Source organism: Sphaerodactylus townsendi, linkage group LG01 (assembly GCF_021028975.2).
Source record: "Sphaerodactylus townsendi isolate TG3544 linkage group LG01, MPM_Stown_v2.3, whole genome shotgun sequence".
NCBI classification, from domain to species: Eukaryota; Metazoa; Chordata; class Lepidosauria; order Squamata; family Sphaerodactylidae; genus Sphaerodactylus; species Sphaerodactylus townsendi.
Window position 1 is genome coordinate 32,556,274 of NC_059425.1, and position 27,936 is coordinate 32,584,209.

The 27,936-nt window shown below is 62.5% G+C and overlaps 1 protein-coding gene across 1 annotated transcript in view; it reads right to left on the reverse strand.

The window, feature by feature from the left end:
• Positions 1-27,936, reverse strand: part of INTS9 (integrator complex subunit 9) — an 86,242-nt gene that overhangs the window by 11,546 nt on the left and 46,760 nt on the right. The window contains exons 11-14 of the mRNA XM_048504682.1: positions 23,760-23,811; positions 22,273-22,483; positions 18,614-18,738; positions 16,825-16,992 (exon numbers count right to left, since the gene is read on the reverse strand). Of these exons, the coding sequence (XP_048360639.1) occupies positions 16,825-16,992; positions 18,614-18,738; positions 22,273-22,483; positions 23,760-23,811 (556 nt within the window). The remainder of the gene's footprint in view (positions 1-16,824; positions 16,993-18,613; positions 18,739-22,272; positions 22,484-23,759; positions 23,812-27,936) is intronic.

Below are 27,936 nucleotides of genomic sequence, written 5' to 3' on the forward strand. Positions count from 1 at the left end.
CATGCTGTTGAGACTATACGGCTTCGTCAACAGTACTGTGGGCCTGAAACTGTTCCTGGAGGAGGCACAGAGGTGAAGAGCCCTCCCTCCCCCTCAGGCAACGGAACTTTTTTCCTTTCCAAAAACTGAGGCATGAAATCTTCAGACAACAGATTAGCAGAACAAAGTGGACACCCCCTTCCACAGCAAGCCAAAGGCCTCGGCCTAACTCTGGGCCACCAGACAGATAAGGCTCTTCTTTCACAGCAAAGAGCTGCATTAACATCAGAGGGAGGAAGAGACTTCTGGAGGCTGAACGAGACCTCTGAGCAAAGCCAAAGCTGCGCTTGTTGATTTAAATGGGTTTACCCTAGCATACCAAGAGGCAGAATCTGGCCTGCAGATTAGCAAGGATAACTTTCTAATTCTCCCCTCCCTCGAGGGTGGGAGTGTGGAGATTTTTTTTTATTATAAAAAAGCCTTTCATCACAGACATCATTAAAGTTATTTTGCCAGCTACATAGACTATAATGAGTCTCAAGGGTTTCATAAAAACGTTTAACGAATAAAGCTGCAAACCGCTCTGCCTATTTGTGTAGTTTTGATAAACCCATGAAAGTTAATTTCCCAAGGACACAGTGAAGAGGCCCGCCGTACGTGCCAGGCGGCAAGAGCACAGATCATTCAGCAGCGAGCGCCAAGTTAGGAACGGATGCGCAGATGCAGATAAAACATATGATGGATTCTAGTCCTCGGCTAGATTCTGGGCTACGCTGCCTTTGCTGAGCCTTGGTCTCTCCACCTACCCGCCACCCCAGGGATGCCCCTGATGGTGCCAAATGACAGCATCCCAGACATGGCCTGGCATTGCTGCCCATACCAACATCAGCACATGATGTAAAATGGTGCCCACAGGAATACATTGGGTTTTTTTGCCCTGTTATTTATTTTACACACAGCCTGTGCCTTTTTTCTCCCCCTACAGACCACTGATCTTCTTTCTGTCTGCTCCTTCGTAGCAGCTTTAAAAAAGAAGGGCAGTGGCCCAGTAGCAGAGTGTATTGCTTTTGCACACTGAAGACTGCAAGTGAAATACTGGGCAGCTCCAGTTACAAGGTGGAAACCAAGAGGCGGTTTAGTGTAGTGGATAAGATCTAGCCGGAATCCCTCTTTCTACCATGGAAGTTTGATGGGTGACCTTGGGCCCATCACAATCATTCATCCTGGCCTACTTCACAGGGCTGTCGTGGAAGAATGGAGGAGGGGAGAATGACATTCTAAACCACTTTGAATGAACTGCGGAGAAAAGAGGGATATTAAACAATGTATGCAAAATCTGGATCTGTGGAAGATTTTGCCTGGCAAGCCCTAGCTAGCCAGAAAGCCAGTGCAGTGCGTTGGCTAGCATATCAGACTTTGACCTGGGAGATCTAGAATCAAATCCTCACTAAGCCATCGAACTGAAGAAGAGTTGGATGTACATCCCTCCTTTCTGTCCTGCAAGAGACTCAAAAGGGCTTACAAACTCCTTTCCCTTCCTCCTCACAACAAACACCCTGTGAGGTGAGTGGGGCTGAGAGAGCTACAGGAAGCTGTGACTAGCCCAAGGTCACCCAGCTGGTGTGTGTGGGAGTGCACAGGCTAATCTGAATCCCCAAGCTAAGCCTCCACGGCTCAAGCGGCAGAGCGGGGAATCAAACGCAGTTCCTCCAGATTAGAGTACACCTGCTCTTGCCACTGCTGCTCTCAGACTTAACCCAGCCTCTGTGGTGGGGAGCAAGCAGATTCTTGGAAAGAGGGTGGGATAACAATATATATACAGACTGGCTCACTCTATGCTGAATAAACCAATGGGGTGATTCGGTGTCAAGTAGATCACCCTATACCACACATCCCTTTGTATACTGCCATGTAGATTTGTAAAATGGAACTTTCAGAGGGAACAGTGGCCATTTCCCAAGATTTTAATGCAGAAAGGAGGTTCCAGAGAAGAAACAACGAGCAAGGCTGTATATTTTTCTCCTTGGGCCTAATTTTGTGGGCAAACTGAAATTCTTCCATTGGGAAATTAACCATTTGGTCTCAATCAACACCTAAGACAGAGGTGTCCAACTCTGGCGCCCCAGATGTTCATGGACTACGATTCCCATCAGCCCCTGCCAGCATGGCTGGGGGGGGGGGGGTGGGGGGGGGGGGAGGTTGGGGGGGGGGGGGGTGGGGGGGGGGGGGGGTGGGGGGGGGGGGGGGTGGGGGGGGGGGGGGGTGGGGGGGGGGGGGGGTGGGGGGGGGGGGGGGTGGGGGGGGGGGGGGGTGGGGGGGGGGGGGGGTGGGGGGGGGGGGGGGTGGGGGGGGGGGGGGGTGGGGGGGGGGGGGGGTGGGGGGGGGGGGGGGTGGGGGGGGGGGGGGGTGGGGGGGGGGGGGGGTGGGGGGGGGGGGGGGTGGGGGGGGGGGGGGGTGGGGGGGGGGGGGGGTGGGGGGGGGGGGGGGTGGGGGGGGGGGGGGGTGGGGGGGGGGGGGGGTGGGGGGGGGGGGGGGTGGGGGGGGGGGGGGGTGGGGGGGGGGGGGGGTGGGGGGGGGGGGGGGTGGGGGGGGGGGGGGGTGGGGGGGGGGGGGGGTGGGGGGGGGGGGGGGTGGGGGGGGGGGGGGGTGGGGGGGGGGGGGGGTGGGGGGGGGGGGGGGTGGGGGGGGGGGGGGGTGGGGGGGGGGGGGGGTGGGGGGGGGGGGGGGTGGGGGGGGGGGGGGGTGGGGGGGGGGGGGGGTGGGGGGGGGGGGGGGTGGGGGGGGGGGGGGGTGGGGGGGGGGGGGGGTGGGGGGGGGGGGGGGTGGGGGGGGGGGGGGGTGGGGGGGGGGGGGGGTGGGGGGGGGGGGGGGTGGGGGGGGGGGGGGGTGGGGGGGGGGGGGGGTGGGGGGGGGGGGGGGTGGGGGGGGGGGGGGGTGGGGGGGGGGGGGGGTGGGGGGGGGGGGGGGTGGGGGGGGGGGGGGGTGGGGGGGGGGGGGGGTGGGGGGGGGGGGGGGTGGGGGGGGGGGGGGGTGGGGGGGGGGGGGGGTGGGGGGGGGGGGGGGTGGGGGGGGGGGGGGGTGGGGGGGGGGGGGGGTGGGGGGGGGGGGGGGTGGGGGGGGGGGGGGGTGGGGGGGGGGGGGGGTGGGGGGGGGGGGGGGTGGGGGGGGGGGGGGGTGGGGGGGGGGGGGGGTGGGGGGGGGGGGGGGTGGGGGGGGGGGGGGGTGGGGGGGGGGGGGGGTGGGGGGGGGGGGGGGTGGGGGGGGGGGGGGGTGGGGGGGGGGGGGGGTGGGGGGGGGGGGGGGTGGGGGGGGGGGGGGGTGGGGGGGGGGGGGGGTGGGGGGGGGGGGGGGTGGGGGGGGGGGGGGGTGGGGGGGGGGGGGGGTGGGGGGGGGGGGGGGTGGGGGGGGGGGGGGGTGGGGGGGGGGGGGGGTGGGGGGGGGGGGGGGTGGGGGGGGGGGGGGGTGGGGGGGGGGGGGGGTGGGGGGGGGGGGGGGTGGGGGGGGGGGGGGGTGGGGGGGGGGGGGGGTGGGGGGGGGGGGGGGTGGGGGGGGGGGGGGGTGGGGGGGGGGGGGGGTGGGGGGGGGGGGGGGTGGGGGGGGGGGGGGGTGGGGGGGGGGGGGGGTGGGGGGGGGGGGGGGTGGGGGGGGGGGGGGGTGGGGGGGGGGGGGGGTGGGGGGGGGGGGGGGTGGGGGGGGGGGGGGGTGGGGGGGGGGGGGGGTGGGGGGGGGGGGGGGTGGGGGGGGGGGGGGGTGGGGGGGGGGGGGGGTGGGGGGGGGGGGGGGTGGGGGGGGGGGGGGGTGGGGGGGGGGGGGGGTGGGGGGGGGGGGGGGTGGGGGGGGGGGGGGGTGGGGGGGGGGGGGGGTGGGGGGGGGGGGGGGTGGGGGGGGGGGGGGGTGGGGGGGGGGGGGGGTGGGGGGGGGGGGGGGTGGGGGGGGGGGGGGGTGGGGGGGGGGGGGGGTGGGGGGGGGGGGGGGTGGGGGGGGGGGGGGGTGGGGGGGGGGGGGGGTGGGGGGGGGGGGGGGTGGGGGGGGGGGGGGGTGGGGGGGGGGGGGGGTGGGGGGGGGGGGGGGTGGGGGGGGGGGGGGGTGGGGGGGGGGGGGGGTGGGGGGGGGGGGGGGTGGGGGGGGGGGGGGGTGGGGGGGGGGGGGGGTGGGGGGGGGGGGGGGTGGGGGGGGGGGGGGGTGGGGGGGGGGGGGGGTGGGGGGGGGGGGGGGTGGGGGGGGGGGGGGGTGGGGGGGGGGGGGGGTGGGGGGGGGGGGGGGTGGGGGGGGGGGGGGGTGGGGGGGGGGGGGGGTGGGGGGGGGGGGGGGTGGGGGGGGGGGGGGGTGGGGGGGGGGGGGGGTGGGGGGGGGGGGGGGTGGGGGGGGGGGGGGGTGGGGGGGGGGGGGGGTGGGGGGGGGGGGGGGTGGGGGGGGGGGGGGGTGGGGGGGGGGGGGGGTGGGGGGGGGGGGGGGTGGGGGGGGGGGGGGGTGGGGGGGGGGGGGGGTGGGGGGGGGGGGGGGTGGGGGGGGGGGGGGGTGGGGGGGGGGGGGGGTGGGGGGGGGGGGGGGTGGGGGGGGGGGGGGGTGGGGGGGGGGGGGGGTGGGGGGGGGGGGGGGTGGGGGGGGGGGGGGGTGGGGGGGGGGGGGGGTGGGGGGGGGGGGGGGTGGGGGGGGGGGGGGGTGGGGGGGGGGGGGGGTGGGGGGGGGGGGGGGTGGGGGGGGGGGGGGGTGGGGGGGGGGGGGGGTGGGGGGGGGGGGGGGTGGGGGGGGGGGGGGGTGGGGGGGGGGGGGGGTGGGGGGGGGGGGGGGTGGGGGGGGGGGGGGGTGGGGGGGGGGGGGGGTGGGGGGGGGGGGGGGTGGGGGGGGGGGGGGGTGGGGGGGGGGGGGGGTGGGGGGGGGGGGGGGTGGGGGGGGGGGGGGGTGGGGGGGGGGGGGGGTGGGGGGGGGGGGGGGTGGGGGGGGGGGGGGGTGGGGGGGGGGGGGGGTGGGGGGGGGGGGGGGTGGGGGGGGGGGGGGGTGGGGGGGGGGGGGGGTGGGGGGGGGGGGGGGTGGGGGGGGGGGGGGGTGGGGGGGGGGGGGGGTGGGGGGGGGGGGGGGTGGGGGGGGGGGGGGGTGGGGGGGGGGGGGGGTGGGGGGGGGGGGGGGTGGGGGGGGGGGGGGGTGGGGGGGGGGGGGGGTGGGGGGGGGGGGGGGTGGGGGGGGGGGGGGGTGGGGGGGGGGGGGGGTGGGGGGGGGGGGGGGTGGGGGGGGGGGGGGGTGGGGGGGGGGGGGGGTGGGGGGGGGGGGGGGTGGGGGGGGGGGGGGGTGGGGGGGGGGGGGGGTGGGGGGGGGGGGGGGTGGGGGGGGGGGGGGGTGGGGGGGGGGGGGGGTGGGGGGGGGGGGGGGTGGGGGGGGGGGGGGGTGGGGGGGGGGGGGGGTGGGGGGGGGGGGGGGTGGGGGGGGGGGGGGGTGGGGGGGGGGGGGGGTGGGGGGGGGGGGGGGTGGGGGGGGGGGGGGGTGGGGGGGGGGGGGGGTGGGGGGGGGGGGGGGTGGGGGGGGGGGGGGGTGGGGGGGGGGGGGGGTGGGGGGGGGGGGGGGTGGGGGGGGGGGGGGGTGGGGGGGGGGGGGGGTGGGGGGGGGGGGGGGTGGGGGGGGGGGGGGGTGGGGGGGGGGGGGGGTGGGGGGGGGGGGGGGTGGGGGGGGGGGGGGGTGGGGGGGGGGGGGGGTGGGGGGGGGGGGGGGTGGGGGGGGGGGGGGGTGGGGGGGGGGGGGGGTGGGGGGGGGGGGGGGTGGGGGGGGGGGGGGGTGGGGGGGGGGGGGGGTGGGGGGGGGGGGGGGTGGGGGGGGGGGGGGGTGGGGGGGGGGGGGGGTGGGGGGGGGGGGGGGTGGGGGGGGGGGGGGGTGGGGGGGGGGGGGGGTGGGGGGGGGGGGGGGTGGGGGGGGGGGGGGGTGGGGGGGGGGGGGGGTGGGGGGGGGGGGGGGTGGGGGGGGGGGGGGGTGGGGGGGGGGGGGGGTGGGGGGGGGGGGGGGTGGGGGGGGGGGGGGGTGGGGGGGGGGGGGGGTGGGGGGGGGGGGGGGTGGGGGGGGGGGGGGGTGGGGGGGGGGGGGGGTGGGGGGGGGGGGGGGTGGGGGGGGGGGGGGGTGGGGGGGGGGGGGGGTGGGGGGGGGGGGGGGTGGGGGGGGGGGGGGGTGGGGGGGGGGGGGGGTGGGGGGGGGGGGGGGTGGGGGGGGGGGGGGGTGGGGGGGGGGGGGGGTGGGGGGGGGGGGGGGTGGGGGGGGGGGGGGGTGGGGGGGGGGGGGGGTGGGGGGGGGGGGGGGTGGGGGGGGGGGGGGGTGGGGGGGGGGGGGGGTGGGGGGGGGGGGGGGTGGGGGGGGGGGGGGGTGGGGGGGGGGGGGGGTGGGGGGGGGGGGGGGTGGGGGGGGGGGGGGGTGGGGGGGGGGGGGGGTGGGGGGGGGGGGGGGTGGGGGGGGGGGGGGGTGGGGGGGGGGGGGGGTGGGGGGGGGGGGGGGTGGGGGGGGGGGGGGGTGGGGGGGGGGGGGGGTGGGGGGGGGGGGGGGTGGGGGGGGGGGGGGGTGGGGGGGGGGGGGGGTGGGGGGGGGGGGGGGTGGGGGGGGGGGGGGGTGGGGGGGGGGGGGGGTGGGGGGGGGGGGGGGTGGGGGGGGGGGGGGGTGGGGGGGGGGGGGGGTGGGGGGGGGGGGGGGTGGGGGGGGGGGGGGGTGGGGGGGGGGGGGGGTGGGGGGGGGGGGGGGTGGGGGGGGGGGGGGGTGGGGGGGGGGGGGGGTGGGGGGGGGGGGGGGTGGGGGGGGGGGGGGGTGGGGGGGGGGGGGGGTGGGGGGGGGGGGGGGTGGGGGGGGGGGGGGGTGGGGGGGGGGGGGGGTGGGGGGGGGGGGGGGTGGGGGGGGGGGGGGGTGGGGGGGGGGGGGGGTGGGGGGGGGGGGGGGTGGGGGGGGGGGGGGGTGGGGGGGGGGGGGGGTGGGGGGGGGGGGGGGTGGGGGGGGGGGGGGGTGGGGGGGGGGGGGGGTGGGGGGGGGGGGGGGTGGGGGGGGGGGGGGGTGGGGGGGGGGGGGGGTGGGGGGGGGGGGGGGTGGGGGGGGGGGGGGGTGGGGGGGGGGGGGGGTGGGGGGGGGGGGGGGTGGGGGGGGGGGGGGGTGGGGGGGGGGGGGGGTGGGGGGGGGGGGGGGTGGGGGGGGGGGGGGGTGGGGGGGGGGGGGGGTGGGGGGGGGGGGGGGTGGGGGGGGGGGGGGGTGGGGGGGGGGGGGGGTGGGGGGGGGGGGGGGTGGGGGGGGGGGGGGGTGGGGGGGGGGGGGGGTGGGGGGGGGGGGGGGTGGGGGGGGGGGGGGGTGGGGGGGGGGGGGGGTGGGGGGGGGGGGGGGTGGGGGGGGGGGGGGGTGGGGGGGGGGGGGGGTGGGGGGGGGGGGGGGTGGGGGGGGGGGGGGGTGGGGGGGGGGGGGGGTGGGGGGGGGGGGGGGTGGGGGGGGGGGGGGGTGGGGGGGGGGGGGGGTGGGGGGGGGGGGGGGTGGGGGGGGGGGGGGGTGGGGGGGGGGGGGGGTGGGGGGGGGGGGGGGTGGGGGGGGGGGGGGGTGGGGGGGGGGGGGGGTGGGGGGGGGGGGGGGTGGGGGGGGGGGGGGGTGGGGGGGGGGGGGGGTGGGGGGGGGGGGGGGTGGGGGGGGGGGGGGGTGGGGGGGGGGGGGGGTGGGGGGGGGGGGGGGTGGGGGGGGGGGGGGGTGGGGGGGGGGGGGGGTGGGGGGGGGGGGGGGTGGGGGGGGGGGGGGGTGGGGGGGGGGGGGGGTGGGGGGGGGGGGGGGTGGGGGGGGGGGGGGGTGGGGGGGGGGGGGGGTGGGGGGGGGGGGGGGTGGGGGGGGGGGGGGGTGGGGGGGGGGGGGGGTGGGGGGGGGGGGGGGTGGGGGGGGGGGGGGGTGGGGGGGGGGGGGGGTGGGGGGGGGGGGGGGTGGGGGGGGGGGGGGGTGGGGGGGGGGGGGGGTGGGGGGGGGGGGGGGTGGGGGGGGGGGGGGGTGGGGGGGGGGGGGGGTGGGGGGGGGGGGGGGTGGGGGGGGGGGGGGGTGGGGGGGGGGGGGGGTGGGGGGGGGGGGGGGTGGGGGGGGGGGGGGGTGGGGGGGGGGGGGGGTGGGGGGGGGGGGGGGTGGGGGGGGGGGGGGGTGGGGGGGGGGGGGGGTGGGGGGGGGGGGGGGTGGGGGGGGGGGGGGGTGGGGGGGGGGGGGGGTGGGGGGGGGGGGGGGTGGGGGGGGGGGGGGGTGGGGGGGGGGGGGGGTGGGGGGGGGGGGGGGTGGGGGGGGGGGGGGGTGGGGGGGGGGGGGGGTGGGGGGGGGGGGGGGTGGGGGGGGGGGGGGGTGGGGGGGGGGGGGGGTGGGGGGGGGGGGGGGTGGGGGGGGGGGGGGGTGGGGGGGGGGGGGGGTGGGGGGGGGGGGGGGTGGGGGGGGGGGGGGGTGGGGGGGGGGGGGGGTGGGGGGGGGGGGGGGTGGGGGGGGGGGGGGGTGGGGGGGGGGGGGGGTGGGGGGGGGGGGGGGTGGGGGGGGGGGGGGGTGGGGGGGGGGGGGGGTGGGGGGGGGGGGGGGTGGGGGGGGGGGGGGGTGGGGGGGGGGGGGGGTGGGGGGGGGGGGGGGTGGGGGGGGGGGGGGGTGGGGGGGGGGGGGGGTGGGGGGGGGGGGGGGTGGGGGGGGGGGGGGGTGGGGGGGGGGGGGGGTGGGGGGGGGGGGGGGTGGGGGGGGGGGGGGGTGGGGGGGGGGGGGGGTGGGGGGGGGGGGGGGTGGGGGGGGGGGGGGGTGGGGGGGGGGGGGGGTGGGGGGGGGGGGGGGTGGGGGGGGGGGGGGGTGGGGGGGGGGGGGGGTGGGGGGGGGGGGGGGTGGGGGGGGGGGGGGGTGGGGGGGGGGGGGGGTGGGGGGGGGGGGGGGTGGGGGGGGGGGGGGGTGGGGGGGGGGGGGGGTGGGGGGGGGGGGGGGTGGGGGGGGGGGGGGGTGGGGGGGGGGGGGGGTGGGGGGGGGGGGGGGTGGGGGGGGGGGGGGGTGGGGGGGGGGGGGGGTGGGGGGGGGGGGGGGTGGGGGGGGGGGGGGGTGGGGGGGGGGGGGGGTGGGGGGGGGGGGGGGTGGGGGGGGGGGGGGGTGGGGGGGGGGGGGGGTGGGGGGGGGGGGGGGTGGGGGGGGGGGGGGGTGGGGGGGGGGGGGGGTGGGGGGGGGGGGGGGTGGGGGGGGGGGGGGGTGGGGGGGGGGGGGGGTGGGGGGGGGGGGGGGTGGGGGGGGGGGGGGGTGGGGGGGGGGGGGGGTGGGGGGGGGGGGGGGTGGGGGGGGGGGGGGGTGGGGGGGGGGGGGGGTGGGGGGGGGGGGGGGTGGGGGGGGGGGGGGGTGGGGGGGGGGGGGGGTGGGGGGGGGGGGGGGTGGGGGGGGGGGGGGGTGGGGGGGGGGGGGGGTGGGGGGGGGGGGGGGTGGGGGGGGGGGGGGGTGGGGGGGGGGGGGGGTGGGGGGGGGGGGGGGTGGGGGGGGGGGGGGGTGGGGGGGGGGGGGGGTGGGGGGGGGGGGGGGTGGGGGGGGGGGGGGGTGGGGGGGGGGGGGGGTGGGGGGGGGGGGGGGTGGGGGGGGGGGGGGGTGGGGGGGGGGGGGGGTGGGGGGGGGGGGGGGTGGGGGGGGGGGGGGGTGGGGGGGGGGGGGGGTGGGGGGGGGGGGGGGTGGGGGGGGGGGGGGGTGGGGGGGGGGGGGGGTGGGGGGGGGGGGGGGTGGGGGGGGGGGGGGGTGGGGGGGGGGGGGGGTGGGGGGGGGGGGGGGTGGGGGGGGGGGGGGGTGGGGGGGGGGGGGGGTGGGGGGGGGGGGGGGTGGGGGGGGGGGGGGGTGGGGGGGGGGGGGGGTGGGGGGGGGGGGGGGTGGGGGGGGGGGGGGGTGGGGGGGGGGGGGGGTGGGGGGGGGGGGGGGTGGGGGGGGGGGGGGGTGGGGGGGGGGGGGGGTGGGGGGGGGGGGGGGTGGGGGGGGGGGGGGGTGGGGGGGGGGGGGGGTGGGGGGGGGGGGGGGTGGGGGGGGGGGGGGGTGGGGGGGGGGGGGGGTGGGGGGGGGGGGGGGTGGGGGGGGGGGGGGGTGGGGGGGGGGGGGGGTGGGGGGGGGGGGGGGTGGGGGGGGGGGGGGGTGGGGGGGGGGGGGGGTGGGGGGGGGGGGGGGTGGGGGGGGGGGGGGGTGGGGGGGGGGGGGGGTGGGGGGGGGGGGGGGTGGGGGGGGGGGGGGGTGGGGGGGGGGGGGGGTGGGGGGGGGGGGGGGTGGGGGGGGGGGGGGGTGGGGGGGGGGGGGGGTGGGGGGGGGGGGGGGTGGGGGGGGGGGGGGGTGGGGGGGGGGGGGGGTGGGGGGGGGGGGGGGTGGGGGGGGGGGGGGGTGGGGGGGGGGGGGGGTGGGGGGGGGGGGGGGTGGGGGGGGGGGGGGGTGGGGGGGGGGGGGGGTGGGGGGGGGGGGGGGTGGGGGGGGGGGGGGGTGGGGGGGGGGGGGGGTGGGGGGGGGGGGGGGTGGGGGGGGGGGGGGGTGGGGGGGGGGGGGGGTGGGGGGGGGGGGGGGTGGGGGGGGGGGGGGGTGGGGGGGGGGGGGGGTGGGGGGGGGGGGGGGTGGGGGGGGGGGGGGGTGGGGGGGGGGGGGGGTGGGGGGGGGGGGGGGTGGGGGGGGGGGGGGGTGGGGGGGGGGGGGGGTGGGGGGGGGGGGGGGTGGGGGGGGGGGGGGGTGGGGGGGGGGGGGGGTGGGGGGGGGGGGGGGTGGGGGGGGGGGGGGGTGGGGGGGGGGGGGGGTGGGGGGGGGGGGGGGTGGGGGGGGGGGGGGGTGGGGGGGGGGGGGGGTGGGGGGGGGGGGGGGTGGGGGGGGGGGGGGGTGGGGGGGGGGGGGGGTGGGGGGGGGGGGGGGTGGGGGGGGGGGGGGGTGGGGGGGGGGGGGGGTGGGGGGGGGGGGGGGTGGGGGGGGGGGGGGGTGGGGGGGGGGGGGGGTGGGGGGGGGGGGGGGTGGGGGGGGGGGGGGGTGGGGGGGGGGGGGGGTGGGGGGGGGGGGGGGTGGGGGGGGGGGGGGGTGGGGGGGGGGGGGGGTGGGGGGGGGGGGGGGTGGGGGGGGGGGGGGGTGGGGGGGGGGGGGGGTGGGGGGGGGGGGGGGTGGGGGGGGGGGGGGGTGGGGGGGGGGGGGGGTGGGGGGGGGGGGGGGTGGGGGGGGGGGGGGGTGGGGGGGGGGGGGGGTGGGGGGGGGGGGGGGTGGGGGGGGGGGGGGGTGGGGGGGGGGGGGGGTGGGGGGGGGGGGGGGTGGGGGGGGGGGGGGGTGGGGGGGGGGGGGGGTGGGGGGGGGGGGGGGTGGGGGGGGGGGGGGGTGGGGGGGGGGGGGGGTGGGGGGGGGGGGGGGTGGGGGGGGGGGGGGGTGGGGGGGGGGGGGGGTGGGGGGGGGGGGGGGTGGGGGGGGGGGGGGGTGGGGGGGGGGGGGGGTGGGGGGGGGGGGGGGTGGGGGGGGGGGGGGGTGGGGGGGGGGGGGGGTGGGGGGGGGGGGGGGTGGGGGGGGGGGGGGGTGGGGGGGGGGGGGGGTGGGGGGGGGGGGGGGTGGGGGGGGGGGGGGGTGGGGGGGGGGGGGGGTGGGGGGGGGGGGGGGTGGGGGGGGGGGGGGGTGGGGGGGGGGGGGGGTGGGGGGGGGGGGGGGTGGGGGGGGGGGGGGGTGGGGGGGGGGGGGGGTGGGGGGGGGGGGGGGTGGGGGGGGGGGGGGGTGGGGGGGGGGGGGGGTGGGGGGGGGGGGGGGTGGGGGGGGGGGGGGGTGGGGGGGGGGGGGGGTGGGGGGGGGGGGGGGTGGGGGGGGGGGGGGGTGGGGGGGGGGGGGGGTGGGGGGGGGGGGGGGTGGGGGGGGGGGGGGGTGGGGGGGGGGGGGGGTGGGGGGGGGGGGGGGTGGGGGGGGGGGGGGGTGGGGGGGGGGGGGGGTGGGGGGGGGGGGGGGTGGGGGGGGGGGGGGGTGGGGGGGGGGGGGGGGGGGGGGGGGGGGGGGGGGGGGGGGGGGGGGGGGGGGGGGGGGGGAGGTGGGGGGAGGGGGGGGACGGGGGGGGGGGGGGGGTGGGGGGGGGGGGGGGTGGGGGGGGGGGGGGGTGGGGGGGGGGGGGGGGGAGAGGTGGGGGGGGGGGGGGCGTGGGGGGGTGGGGGGGGGGGGGGGGGGGGCGGGGGGGGGGGGGGGGGGGGTGGGGGTAGTGGGGGGGGGGGGGGGGGGGGGGGGGGGGTGGCTGCTAGAACACGGCCATACAGCCCGGAAACCACACAGCACCCAAATTCCTTGTTAACCGAACAGGCCTCTTTGAAACATGCCACCAATTTTTCACGCGTATTTTAAATGGAACTGCAAGTCACCACTGGAAGAATGTTGACTATCATGTCTAGTCCATCCTATAAACTACCACTAGCACCTCACTAGCAGGAATCCTACAAATCTATAAACATAATATTGGCTGATACCTGCCAGCCCTTGTGTAACGCTCATGAACATTTCACGGAAAAGCATCCGACAATAGCAGCAAGCTGACTTCAGATAAAGCTTGGATGGCCAAATAAATAAAGTGGGACCTTGGCAACAGATATTGCACACCTTCAAGATAAGGCTGTTCTCAAGAACATGAACCTAACACATTTGCTTTATTTATTTGATTGGATTTCTAGACCACCTTGTTCCAAGGACAAAGGAGCAATCTTGTATTTCACTGCATTTGTGGTGATAAAGCCTTGAAGCGGTATGTGCTCTGAGGAGGGGATTGTGAAGAGAGAGAGCGGCAGCACATGCAGGGAACAGAGAACAGAAATTGCTAACTGGTACATTTTTATCCCAACCTTTCTCCAAGGAGCTCAGGGTGGCTCTCCCCCATTTTTATACCCACAAGAACCCTGTAAGGTAGGTTAGGCTAAGAACATGAGAACTGGGTCAAAGTCACTTTACAAGGTTTCATGGTAGTGCAGGGAATTGAATCTGGGTCTTCCATATCCTATTTTCCCCCTATACTTCATTGGAAAGAAACAAGAAAGTTATGAGAGATGGAAGTGATGGAGGGAGTTTTTTGGCAGGAAAATGGGATTGGAGTAAGAGATACAGGGAAAAATGGGGGTAAGAGTTACACGTGTGTATGAGAAGGGCTATTGCCAGCATGGAGAACATTTCCCCTCTTTTACGGGAGGGTATGAAAGCCTCCCTTCAGACTTCTCAAATATTAACTATTGTACTCTTTTATTTCATTTACTCCCCCGTTAGTCCCAATGGGAACCCAAAGTGGCTTGCAATGTTCTTCCCTTCTTCATTTTATCCTCACAACAATCCTATAAGGCAGATTAGATGGAAGAAGAGTGACTACCCCAAGCTCACCCAGTAAGATTCAATGGCAGAGTGTGGATTCAAATCTGGGTCTCCCAGACCCTAGCTTGAAACTCTAACCACTACACTGTAAGTAGTGGTTCCTTCCTCTCCTTGGCCAGCAAAAGCCCATTTGAATAAAATGCTGTACCTCCTTTAGAGTGTCATGGATTGTCAGTAGCACCTTGAATGGAGCCTGGAAGGCAACAGAGACTCAACACAGAAACAGGACTGCCAGCTTCTTGTGCCCAATAACATAGCACCCACTAGATCCTTCTACTGGGCTATCAACAGCTATTCACTATAATAACTAAATGAACTTCTGTATAATAACTAAATGAACTTCCATATTCAAAAATGTTGTACCTCTCAAGACCAGTTGCTGGGGAACAAATAAAGGGGAAGATCGCTGATTCAAATTCTGCAGCTTCCCCAGATGTACTTGGTTGATCACAATTGGAAACAGGATACTAAGACTAGATAAATGCTTAGTCTAACTACCCAGCCAATGACCTCCTCCTCCTTCCCCAAAGACATCACCAATGTAGCCCGTAGACTCAATATAGCCCTCTATGGAGGTCACTATCTGGTCGCAGAAAATCTGGAGAAGCTTTTCCAAGCAGAAACTTTCCAAGCTCCTGTTAGATAAGCCAGACTGAGCTTCTATTACTTCTAAGTCTCACCCACCCACCCCCCGTAGTGTGCATTTTATTTCCCTACATGGAATCAGGCCTACCGGCACCAGAGACCACAGGGGAATGCTGCCAAGAAGCCTGCAACAGAAAAACATAGCAGGGGAGCAAATCTTCAGGGTTGGATGTCAGAAGGATTTCGCTTCTGCTGCTGAAACTCAACAGGCATCAACCAGGCGGGACCCATCTACCCCAGAATGCTGTTTCCAGCAGCACTGAGGCATGCCAGCCCAAAGACAAGGGCTATCCTCCTTTTTGGTCTCCAATATCCAGCATTTGGAACTGTAACCATCCCTCTTATAATATTGTTAGCAGATGTTACGTGCACATTCTCCAGAATCTTATCCAGCTTCCCCAAAAAACTTATTCAGAAGTAGCTCTTTCTAAATAAAGGCCACCAGCCCAGTTACACCGGAAATCAGCTGTTAAATACCAGCTCCAACCCTGAATTATATCTATAGCTAACAAACGAATGCAGATCTCTTAAAAGGCCCTAAGCGAGGGGGGAGGGATAATCTTTGAAGCAGGGGGAGCAGAAGGGGGAGAGGGAAATACTGGTGAGGTCAGAGGAGGAGGGATAAAAATCTTCAAACTATGGACCTGCGGGTCTTTGTATTCACCAGTGTGTTGCTCTCATTATCATGGTGACAAACGAGCAAATGCTTTCTTTCCTTTTTTAAAAAGACCCTCGGCGATGCATATCAAGGGATAAGACTGCTGTCTCATCTTTGTTCACCATTGTGCTCAGAAATGTCAAATGCTTCAAAACACAGCAGCCGAGGCCTTCACAGGCGCCTGCCGATTATATCACATCTCATCAGGGATCACAGATCATCACAGGCTATCAAAACAATTCAAAGTGCCAGCCTTCAAAGCCCTACCCAGCTCAGGACTGGGAGTTACCTGAAAAGACCTTCTGCTTCCACAGGCATCTGTCATACCTTGGTATCTTCCAATGAAAACCTGCTCAGAGCACCCCCACCTTCAGAAGTCAGGCAGGGACCTACTGAAAACGGAGCGTTTATGGTTGCATCCAGACTTTACTTTAGTTTCCTTAAACTTCACTTTATTTTCCTTAAACTGACTTAAAATACCAAAATTCACCTCAATCTTTGGGGTGGTATTTACTGTCATCTGGATTTGTTCTAAAGAAGGGGTGTCCAACCCTGGCCCTCCAGATGTTCATGGACTACAATTCCTATGAGCCACTGCCAGCCCCTGTTCTAAAGGCTCAGATGTTCTGTTTGTACCATAATAGGCAGCTCTGGAATGCTGTTACGTGTGATTGTAAAACTATCTTGGAAGTCAGGATTGGCTGAAAAGATCAGAGGCAAAAGTGCCTAATTTAATAAACAGGTAAACAACCATTTACAATAAACAAGTAAACAACCATTTATAAATCTGCATTTCTGCCAGAAAACTCAGACCCCCTCCAAAGGTTCCGCAGGGCCTGTAAGACTGAGCTGTTCCACTGGGCCTTTGATGAGGCTGGCCGCCGATTGGCTACCCCCTCATAACGCCCGCCTCATTTACCATCTTTGGCAGCACCTGCTGCTTCCATCTTTCGGTGCTGCCAGCCCCTCCTGGCCCTTTTGATCGGGTGCCTCCAATTCAATCATGCATTGTATTGCTGTGTTAAAGTTATTTGCTGCATGGAATTTTAATTTAATTTATTATTGTATGGCTGTTTTGGGATTATGTGGCTGTGGCTGTTTTGGGATTGTTGTGAGCCACCTAGAGCCCTTTGGGGATGAAGCGGCCTATAAAATCAAATAAATAAATAAATAAATATTAAAAAAATAAAGTAAAAAGGTGATCATTGATGCAGGATATTATACTGGATTAATGCAAGATATCAAAGAGTCAACTATGTAAACATAACCCCAAAGATGGAGTGAAAGAGGTGAGATTGAGAAAGGCTGGTGGTGACACTTTTCCAGGCAACACTGAGTTGGGGAACAGGAAAGGTATTCTTTAGTTAATTCTTGGCTGTATTGTGAGGCTTGCCGTTTTATAATATTTAGGTATAACTTGTGTTGGACGAGAGTTTTATTGATACCATGGGCTGCCAAAATCAAGCCTGAATTCTCCCTCGAACTGAACTGATCTTAACCTGATTGCATTGTGGGAAGACAAGATTTGCTAAAAAAAAAAGACACAATGATGTTTGGAAAAGTTGAAGACAGCAGGTAAAAAGGAAGACCCAACATGAGATGGATGGGCTCAACTGAGGAAGCTACAGCCTTGGTTGGCAAGACCTGAACAAGGCTGTTAACTGCAGGATGTTTTGGAGGTCATTAATTGACAGGGTTGGCACAAGTTGGACATCACTACATAATACATAAAAGAAAAAGAAGAGTTTGGATTTATACCCTACCTTTCTCTCCTGTAAGGAGACTCCAGCTGGCTTACTAGCTCCTTTCCCTTCCTCTCCCCACAACAGACACCTTGTGAGGTAGGTGGGGCTGAGAGAGTTCTGAATGAAGTGTAACCCAAGGTTACCTAGCAGGAATGTAGGAGTGCAGAAACACATCTGGTCCACCAGATAAGCCTCTGCCACTCAGGTGGAGGAGTGGGGAATCAAATCTGGTTCTCCAGATTAGAATCCACCTGCTCTTCACCACTACACGCACATATACGCACAAACTATCTGGCCAAGAGAGAGGTGACTTATATTCATATTTTAATAAATACAAATACAAGTGGAATTAAGAACAAAAGTGGGGTTGTAGCTTGCCGGGCTTCCACAAGTTATTTAGACACAGAACCTGTAGGTCGATTAAGTGAAGGCCCACTGGAGCCACCTTCAAAAGATGTCATGGACATTCTGGATTCTACCTAGCTCCCTTGCTGACCTCCAGACTCTCACCTCTGGCGTGATTTCAATCTTCTCGTAGCGGCGCTTGAATGGAAGGGTCAGCACCTCAGCTCGGCGGTAGGACATGGGAGAGGGTAGGCAGTCGATCATCAAGTCCGTGCGATGGGACTGGGTTGGTGGGGGTTGAGTGTACTGCTCTGGGCAAACCACATGAAGAGGCTGGAAAAAGAAGTGGAAGAACATAGTCAAACACTAATCTGTAAGTGATTTGAAGGCAATAAAATAAAATAGAGTACGTATCAAGGCAACTCTGGTCTGGTCTACATACGGAGCAGTAAATGCAAGTTGACTGTCTCGCTGCAAGTGAGGGCAGATCACTTTTTAATACTCCCTCAGCTCCTTGCAAATATATATTTTTAAAAAACCGAATATGTCTGGGAAGAGACTTCTGGTCCAAACACCCCCTGAGGTGCTACCTTTCTAGTTGCATGGATTTTTTTAAACAGGGGAAACATTCGTATAGTTGATTCCCCCAGCTCCAGAATCGACTCAACCATGAATAGAATCTCACTATTCTTCCACACAGCATGGAGCAGTGCTTATGGCACCACAACAGCCAGAGTGATGCAGTGGTGAAGAGCAGGTGGACTCTAATCTGGAGAACCAAGTTTGATTCCCCACTCCTCCACATGAATGGCAGACTCTTATCTGGTGAACTGGATTTGTTTCCCTGCTCCTCCACAGGAAGACTACTGGGTATGCCCTTGGGCTAGTCACAGTTCTCTCAGAACTCTCTCAGCCCAACCTAACTCACAAGAAGTCTGTCATGGGGAGAGGAAGGGAAAGGAGTTTGTAAGCCCCTTTGAGACTCCTTCCAGGAGAGAAAGGTGGGGTATAAATCCAAACTCCTCTTCTTTTTCTTCTCTCCCCTCCTCCATTTTTACCCTCACAACCAGATAGGTATGTTATGCTGCAAGGACCAAGGTCAAGCAGTGAGTTTCCTGGCCGCAAAGAATTGAACCTGGGTCTCCTACCACTACACCACACTAGTGCTCTGCCGCCTCATGACCATCTGGCATCTTGCCATACATAAAGCCCAAGCTTTCCAACAGTTCTGTACAGCAGGCTCATATTATTATCCCTGCACTGCTGATGGGATTGTAGCTGAAAGAATATTAGCACGCCTCAGAGCTTTTAGCCAGTTCATGGCAGAGGTGAGATCTGGGGTCACAGCTTTCATGGTCAGATATTAGATCTGGGGTCCTCAATGTGGTGCCTGCGGGGGCCACGTTGCCTCCAAGTGTTATTAGAAAGAAGACAGGGGCAGGTGACACTTCTGCAGGGCTTCTGATTGGCTATGGGAAATTAGGCTGTGCAGGTTTTTAAAAATGTTGTTTTGGCAGCAGCTGCCACCACAACACAAGGATTTTCACTGCATATAATATGCATAATAATAACAACATCCAATCACAAAACTATGAATGATATGACCCAAGGGCTTCATATACAGATTTAAAAGCGTGGGGGATGGGATTGCACCCTGTGGATTTCCAGAGGATGGGTCCCCACACTGATGGCAACTGATCTCCCACAGCAACCCTTTGAGTCCCATCTGTGAGGAAGGACATGAACCAGCTCAGTGCACATCTCCTGATTCCTGCTTTTGCTTCTAAGCACATCAACAAGACTGCACGATCTACTGTGATGGGAAAATGCATAACCACCAAAGAAGTTATCACCTACGAGAAGTAACAGAGGCAGAGAAGGTACATGGCTACCTTTTTTGAGTATCAGTCACATGGTCAGGGTAATGTCTAGTTTGGGGCCTTCCTCCAATTACCTGTACTTCCTTGAGTAACTTGGACACCTGAATGAAATTCAACCTGGTGTCTATGGGACAGTAAACACACTTCATAGCCAGCGGCTGGTAAGGTCCTAGTGCATCCAGGTAGGAAAAGTCAGGCTCTGCAAAACAAAGGGAGGTTGGGGAGAAAATAAAAAGTCAGGGGGCATTTGCTGCATTTTAAACAATTGCTGCCAAAAAAAAGGGGGAAATAAAGAACTCAGCCAGAAAAGTACAGGGAGCCTCAAAGGTTGAGCTAAAAACGATTGTCTAAGATCTTTGTAACAGTTCATACTGATTCTTTCTAATTTGTAGCCTGCACACCATATAATAAATATAATTGTGTTATAGATTTTATAGCTTTTTGCTCAACCTTTGTGGCTCCCTACCTCAGTACCAGCCCAGGGGACAGAGTGAAGTGTATGTAGTGAATGGGATGAACAGGCAGAAATGGATGTCCCTATTTTCTGCAAACAGCAATACTGCTCTGCAGAGGGAATTGTGTGGCTGGAAGCCATTAATTTCATTGCATATGGACCAGTCACAGTTGCATGTGCAACATTCCTTTTAACAGGTTAAAATCCCCACTGGTCAGCTACTGGAGCAGATGGCAGGGAGTTCTGAATTCAGCCTTTTCACCACCACCCCAAATTGCCAATTGCCAGGTTGTTGGGTTTTTTTAGAGGTTCATACATGTTCCTGGCTGCTAAATGGGAAAGAGGAACCAACCATAAACTACTTCATTGCAAATACCACCTCCCATCCAGGTAAACAACAGAAGTCTCCTTTAATATATAAAGAGCAGCCCTATGAATCAGACTAGTGGTCCATCTAATCCAGCATCCTCTTTCACACAGTGGCTACCTGGATGCTGCTGAAAGGTCTATAAGCAGGGCAGTGTAGCCAGAGCCTTTCCCATTGTCGCCCCTACACAGGTGGTTTCTGACTCTCTGAACCTGGCCATTTAGTGACTGGAGCTAATGGCTCTGGATGGCCCTTTTGGGGCAAACAGTGCCCCTAATGGAGATTAAGACAGAGTCAGCAAAACCTCAGAATGAACCTTTTTGCTCTCCTTTTAAATCCCTCTAGTTATTTTCAAGTTACATTGATGAAAATTACACCCACAATTAAGCTTCATCACAATCAAGTGGGGTGTGGAGGAGGGGGGGAAGAGCCAATCCATCAGGTAAGATTAGTGCCCAATTTGTCTTTCCCATTGCAAATTTAATCAGGAGCAAGAGCGAGCACAAATCCATCTTTTGCTTTTAATCAAATCTAGAACTTTTTTTTGTACAAAATGATACTGTTATAAGCAGTCCAAGCATGACCTAGGCAAGAATCAGCCTTCGGGTGCTTTGATTTGAATTTTGATAAGTCAATAGAATTCAAATGCATTTTTTTATTTTTAAAGGGGGTTGGTACAAAGAGATATTTTAAAATGGTCACACACATTAGAACAGGAAGAATAGTGTTGAGTATGAGGGGGCCACTTCAAATATTTTTGGGGTGCTCTAGTTGCTCCATGGCTCCTTTTCTGTGCTGTCAAAATAACAACAGAACCTTCAGTCATGTGGGAGGAGCCTACTATGTAGCTCCTCCCCCTAGCAGTGCTGTAACAACTTCCTGACACATGGAAGTAGCCATACTGTGGACTTTTTCAGTATGACCTTGTGACAAGAGGAGGAGACACACGGCAGTGGTTCTTCTGCCTCTGGAGTGACTTTAAAAGGTGAACCTTGTCAACGCAGGGGCAGAGTCATATTGTTTAGACGGAAGCTTAGAGCATAAAAACGAATTCAGCAAAATCTACACAACGGGAGAGATTCAAGCTGCAATTCTACAAACACTTTCCTAGTGAGTAATCCTCACTGAATAAAATGGGAATTTCCTCAACTGGACCTGCTTAGGGCTTCTTGTCATTTATTTATTTAGGGAATGCATGCCTCAACTCAACAAAATCTGCCTGAGGTGGTTTTACATTGGTATGAGTGGTCTGCACACTCATTTGTCAAGTGGCTGCTAGATTTTGCTATACAGATAGCCCTACATCTCCTTTGCTTGAAGAAGGTCCTCCGTTCCGTCCTCAGAACCTCCAGCTGAAAGGCTTCGGTAGAAGATGATATGCAGGACAATGACAACTTTGAACCAACAATGGTCTGACTCAGGGGTCCTGTGCAGATGACCTGCCTGCGCACCGACTCTGTGCACAAGAGGGATAGCAGGTACCAGCAAGCTGGCTCCACCTCCGTGTGATCGCTGAGTTGCTTGCATGGTGCAAACCCACAGAGAAAGTGCCTATACATACGTCCCCTCCCCATTATCAGTGACACTGCTTTCTGATCATGGCAAGGCAGGGGACACGTCGCACGCAGGAACTTCCTCTGTGTGTTCTCACCATGCAAATGACTTGGTGATCATGCGGGGATGGGGTGGGAGGACCAGGACGCTCATGCCGTCTGCTGCACAGGGCTAGAATAAAGAAAGCTCACCTGTCTGCATGTACTTGGGATGCACTGAGTCCATGAAACTATTCCTAGTGTATCTTGGAGGCTTCTTCTTGGTGTAGTGGTTAAGAATAGGTGGATTCTAATCTGTAGAACTGGGTCTGATTCCCCACTCCTCCACCTGAGTGGCAGAGGCTTATCTGGTGGACCAGATGTGTTTCCGCACTCCTACATTCCTGCTGGGTGACCTTAGGCTAGTCACAGTTCTTTGGAACTCTCTCAGCCCCACCTACCTCACAAAGTGTCTGTTGTGGGGAGAGGAAGGGAAAGGAGCTTGTAAGCCACTTTGAGTCTCCTTACAGGGGAGAAAGGTGGGATTTAAATCCAAACTCTTATTATTATTATTCCCTTTTTCAAAAATCCCTTCTTTCCTCCAAGCAGTTTAGGGTACCTAGGGCCCTCCTCTTCTCAACCAACCATTCACAACAACTTGCAAGGTACCTGAGGTTGAAATGAGGCAACCAGTCCTATATAGCAATCCTAAGCATGCTTATTCAGAATGCTACTCAAAGCTACTCAGTGGGCTTATTCCCAGTAAAGTGTTCTTAAGATGGCACCGACTGTGGGTTTCATGGCTGAGTTGGGGAGGTGAATCCTGATTTCTCCAGTCCCAACCCAGCACTCTGACAACCATCCCACACTAGCTGCTGTTGGCAATAGGATGATGATACACACTTAGGCCTTAAAAGGAACCAATCATAGAAGGGAACTCAAGCAGCTGACTAGGCGCTTGGCCCAAGTATTGACAGAATATTTCACTGTTGCAGAATTGACAATCCACCTCTTGATGGTTACGCAACGATTACATACAAAGCACAAACCTTGAGCTGCAAGCAATCATCCATTTATTGCATTTGGAGGTCAATCCGTTGGTAAGAATCAGGCAAGCGAAAGGCAATGGCTTTCAGCAACCTCTAAAATTCCATGCAATTTCAAGTCCAAATATAGGTTTGTGGACAAGGAATTATGACAGATGAAAATAATACAGTCTCCCCCCCTCCCCCAAGATAAATTGATGCTTTTCTTTTTGCCTCTGTGGTTGTTTTCTTGAGAAACATTGCCTGAAAACAGCGACTAATTTCCCCTGGGAGAAAAACCTCTCTGATCGGGAGTCAGATCTTCCTTCCTCATCAGTCGCACATCAACCCTTACCTGTAAATATCACTGTGTTGAGGCTGGATTTTCCCCACAGTTCCATGAAGTGCACCACATCCCCAAACCGAAGGGAAGGGTGGCCCGTGAACACCACACAAGGCTGCTTGAAGTCATTGCTGAAGTCTCCATGGATGCTGGGGTAATGCTTCAACTTGTTCGTCTGAATGAGCTGGGTGAAAAGAGGGCGGTTAGCAACCAGAGACACTTCCTTTTAATAAGCATTCGAAAGGTAGACTCTGTCAACACCGCTGAAGATGTCCAATGCTGTGTATGCTAAAAAGTGATGCAAACACCAACCTCTTAAAATGAATCCCTCATCAGCTTTCAGGAATTCTGTGGTATCCACACCACATGTTTTGGTCATACACAAATAGACTACATTTCCTTTTTAAAAAATCACTCTAATTTCGACTGCCTTCTCATTATTTGCTAGCCCGGTTCATGCCCTTATGACAAGAGGGTGGGGTGAGGTATAGTTGAAGGACCATGCCTCACTGCATCTCCATCTTAGGGTTTCTATCAGTAGAGCATAGGAGGTTGTTTAGAATCATAGAGTTGGAAGAGCCCACAAGGGCCATCAGGTCCAACCCCCTGCCATGCAGGAACACACAATCAAAGCACTCCCGACATATGTTCATCTGGCCTCTGTTTAAAAACCTCCAAAGAAGGAGATGCCACCACTCTCCGAGGCAGTGAATTCCACTGTCAAATAGCCCTGATGGTCAGAAAGTTCTTCCTAATGTGGAATCTCTTTTTCCCACTGCTTTACCTTTTCCCATGAGCGAATAGCAGCCCTTTACTGCTATGAGGAACAATGCATTAGGGACTCCATTGGTGGAAAGGAGGCAATACCCACCACCCGCCCCCACTCCTGCTTTGCTCCCTCTCTTCTGTGTTCCTTTGCAATCTGTTCAAATTCACCTCACAATACTGAGCAGGGATCTTTGAGAACTGAGCCAGCCTCTTTGCCCTTGTATTTGCAGATATCAATCCTGAGTTATATTGATGTGATGTTAGAGCAAGGGTAGGGAACCTTTAACACTCAAAGAGCCAGTTGGACCCATTTTCCACGGGAAAAGAAAACACTTGGAGCCGCAAATAATTTTTGACATTTAAAATAAAGATAACACTATATATATATGTAGGGTTTTTTTAACCTTTTACTCCGCTCATTCTGAGAAGCGCATGGATGTGCCTGCCCTGCTGCCTGCAGGGCGGGCAAGGATAAAGCCGGCCGCCGGGAAAGCGCCCACCCCGCTCCAACAGGGCAGGCAAGAGGGGAAGCCCGTGGCGCGGCCCAGCCGACCATGGGCAGTTGGTGCGCCCGCCCTGCTGCCTGCAGGGCGGGCAAGGATGGGGCCGGCGGCTCGGCTTGTGGAGCCGCAGTGCAAGGGCAGAAGAGCCGCATGCGGCTCTTGAGCCGCAGGTTCCCTACTCCTGTGTTAGAGGAACACTGTGGGGGAGGGTTAGCTTTCATGGCTAACTTCCTCAGGAATTTTTATTGCAGCAATCACCTCCTTCATCCTCACGATAACCCTGCGAGCAGGCCACCAATATTCCCATTTTACAGGCAGGAGAATGAGGCTGATAGCCCTTGCCTGACCACCTTGATCTACCAGATGTTTCAAACCTCTATCTGCCTGGTTCAACTCAAATACTTGGTACACTATTGCTTCTCATTATCTTGGGGTTCACCAACTGGGGCTCAGCTACTAGGAATCAGTAAGAAAGGCCACCATGCCCCCCCCCCCCCACACACAAGAGGGTTGTTCATAATCCCCACTCTGCTTTTTAGTGCAGACTCTAAATATACTCTCACAATATGCTCTGCAAGTTAATAAGGGCTCAGTCTTCCCAATTATCCTGTAATTCAGCCTGGTGCGAGTCTCCAACTGGAACCACTGGAGAGCAGCTCTTAGCATTTATGCTTTGCATGCTGCTTGGAAGGTAACATAAACAAGTAGTATTCTGCAAAATATGAAATCCAGGTTCTAGGGGTAGAAGGAAGGGAGAGATGGAAATCTCAGAGATGCTTGTAAGTCGTACTAAAACACAACAGAAGCAGCAAGACCCATTTCCATGGACCTCAACATTCCTAACAGCGTCTTAGAAGATGAAAGGATGCCAATGTAATTCATCGGCAAATGAGTACGAAATACATGGAATTGCTACAACTGGCTTTTATAACTACTTCTCCGCCAGTGGATGGGATACCCAAGTGGTCTGAGTTTCCAACCACTTGTGTGTATCATAGACAATGGTCCTGCTGATAGAAAATATTCCCCCTATCACAGGAGAAATCAGATTCTTTTCCACTCTATTCAAAGAAAATTCTCTCAGGATGCTTGATACCAAGGTTTTGTGATGCAATTGTTAAGATCCCAGAACCTGCCCTGACAGACACATAGAGATGCCACTATGTGGCACTCACCAAAATTCACAATATAGTAGGGAGATTGCCTAAATCCACTTCACTTGTCACATTTTAGAGACAGTACCACCCAAACTCAGCAGTTGATCTGGTGTTGTGGACACCTATATCTGGAGGTCTATAAGATGCATTTAGGGATCAGTTTCAAGAGATGGAGGTTGCAGCACAAAGTGTATGGTTCTCTTGACTCTGCAAGGGCAGAATCTGATTTCCAATATTTATATTAGGCCTGGACAATCCAGACATTTTTCATTCCCTACTAATGTCAGTGGCTGATTCTGCACACTCTTGGCTGTGCCTCTAAAGCTCCAGAACAGAGTCTCAGGAAATAACTCAAGCAGAATGGTCCAGCAGGAGAGTTCAAGGCTCAGGACCCCAGAGATTAACACATCAAAGCCACTATCTGCTGGGTTCCACCACCCCCTCTGTTGGAGAAAACCCTTCTCTGTCTCAGATCCTTGAGATTTGCTGTTAGCCACAGTAAGTGATATTGATTTCAGCAGGAGCTGCTATCTGATTTGGCATATGGCGGCTCCAGATGTCCTTACGTATGTCTCCTAGATCCTGAGATTCTTGATTCAAATCTTGTAGAATGAGGGTGTACAATTGTGCCCCTCTAGATGTCTGTGGACTGCAATTTCCATCAGGCCATACCAGCAATGCTGGCAGGAGCTGATGGGAATTGTAGTCCATGAGAATCTGGACAGCCAGAGTTGGACACCCCTGCTGTAGAGCTTAGCACTACCCTCTTGGCAAACTGGACAACATTTGTGGTTTCTTTCAATCTGTTACGTCCTTTGAAGAATTTTTAAAAGACACATTGTTTGATTATTTGTCAGGATATGTAGTTAAGAAATTAGACATATTCCCAAGCATCCAGAATCCTGAGAGTGCTAAACAAGATTGAAACTGGACATTGGAGGAAAAATCTCTACTCATAACCAACAACACATTATGTATTTTTGGGAAGATAAGGAATGGCTTCAAGGACATCTCCCCGCAGAGGGAAGGCTCTTAACTGACAAAAAACTCCAGCTCCTGCAGATGGTAAAAACGATTTCAAACCTAAACTGCAGTGTAAAAACAAAAGACAGTCTCCAATGGATTCTTTACCCTTTAAAAGAAGGAAGATGAAATGTAGAAGGTCAATAAGCAAGCCTATCAAGTTAAATAAATCTATGTAGCCTTCTGTTCAGCAAGGCCGGAATACAGTACAATTCGTTCTGCGTGGATTTGTGCATCCTGAATTTCCGAGCCAGCTACGCCTCAGGTTGAAAATGAATATGGAGACAGGTGCAGCGTGGCCGGCTTTCACCACCTTCACCCCCTCAGTATGTCATGACCGAAAAAAGCACCTTGCTTTGGAATACCCCGTTGTGCCAATTCACACGTGCCTGAACAGTTATTGCTTTAAATACACTAGGCGGAGGTGGTACATGAAGGCAGGCGGCAAAGTTGAAGGCTGCTGATTTTTATCACTTCAGCCCGATAGGAATGCATTTCACACATCCTAAGAAGCTCCAGTTAAGCTGAGACAGGCATGAACGTGGCTTGCTGCCATGCTTCCAAGTGCTCCTCACATCTATCTCGTTGTGTGGGGCATCATTCAAGATTCCTAGCTTGCAACAAACTGCAGGGCCTTGCATCAGGTGAATGCAGGCATCCAGGCATCTTTCAGTACACTACACTCAAGTGGGAAGCAGAGAGATATGAGCCCAGAAACAAGCTGGGTTCAAGTGAATCCAGGCTGAAGTTGTTGTGGACGTAGCCCTAAAAATCTCCTGCGTCACTGAAACAGAGCTGGTGAAAAAAACACCCTTCTGTCATGAGATTTTAGTTGTTTTCTTCAGAATCTTGCTGGAAACCCTTTGGGAAAAGTTCAGTTTGAGCCCAGAAAGGTCAAAACAATATAATGCCAGTGTGAACCACAGTTGAGTATATTCTGCAATGAAGTGCAAATGTAAAATAAGGTACTGGGTCCAAAACCCTGAGAATTTCAAATTCCCTTTAAAATGAGACCCCAAAAAATCTAGTTCTTAAGGCGGCAAAGATAGAATTCAAACTAAGGCTAATTCAGAAGAACAGAGTGAAGTAGAAGAGGAGATTTGCAGTTGGTTTTAGTCAGTATTACCGTATGCAAGTCCTGGATAAGATGCTACTGTTAGGACAGAATATGGAAAAAGATAATGGTTTCCAGTTGGAAAGGTGTCAGTCAAGGATGCATTTCATCTCCCTGCCTTTTCAAGCCATGTGAATATATCATAAGGAAAGCTGGATTAGATTTAGATGAAGGTGGAGTGAAAATTGGTGGAAGGAACATTAACAATTTGAGACATGCAGATGATGATACATTGCTGGCAGAAAACAGTGAAGACTTGAAATGACAACTGATGGAGGCAAAAGCAGACGGCGCCAAAAACAGGATGACTGCTGAACATCAAGTAGTGATGACTACTGGAGAACTATACAACTTTCAGGCTGACAATGAAGAAACAGAAATTGCTAAAAGATTTCTATTCCTCGGAACAATCATCAGTCAAAACGAAGACTGTAACCAAGAAATCGGAAGGAGGTGGAGACTGGGAACGGCAGCCATGGAGCTGGAAAAGATTATTAAGTGTAAGGATCTGTCACTGGTGACCAAGATCAAGATAATTCATACCATAATGTCACCCATTACTAATATTCCCCATTATATCCCCAATATTTCCCATTACTAACGCTCTGCCTAGTGAGACCAGGGTGCTGCAGGATCTGATGCAGGGCCTGTAGTTTCACCAGGCTTATGGTTGAGGCAATTGTGGTACCAGCTGGCCACCCTTTGCCCATCCCTCCCTTTCCTTTTCCTTTGTTTCCCTTTTCTATTTTCTCCCTTTTTCTTTTTCCATTCCTTTTTCTCGCCCCCCACTTATAGGGGTGTGTTACACCCCAAAGAATGGTAACAACTGCCTCTTGCATCTGCTGGAATTGTTGGGATGTTTTAATGTTGACTGTTTTAATGATGATAGATGCTTATTTATTGCATTTAAATAATGTTGTAAGCTGCCTGAGCTCGAAAGGGGAGGGGCGGCCTATGAAGTCTAATAAATAGTAATAATAAAATAATACTATGTACAAGCTTGGAAGCTGGACCACAAAGAATGCTGAAAAGAAGAAAGTTAATTCATTTGAAATGTGGTGTTGGAGGAAAGTTTTACAGATATCGTGGACCACACTAAAAGGCAAATAAA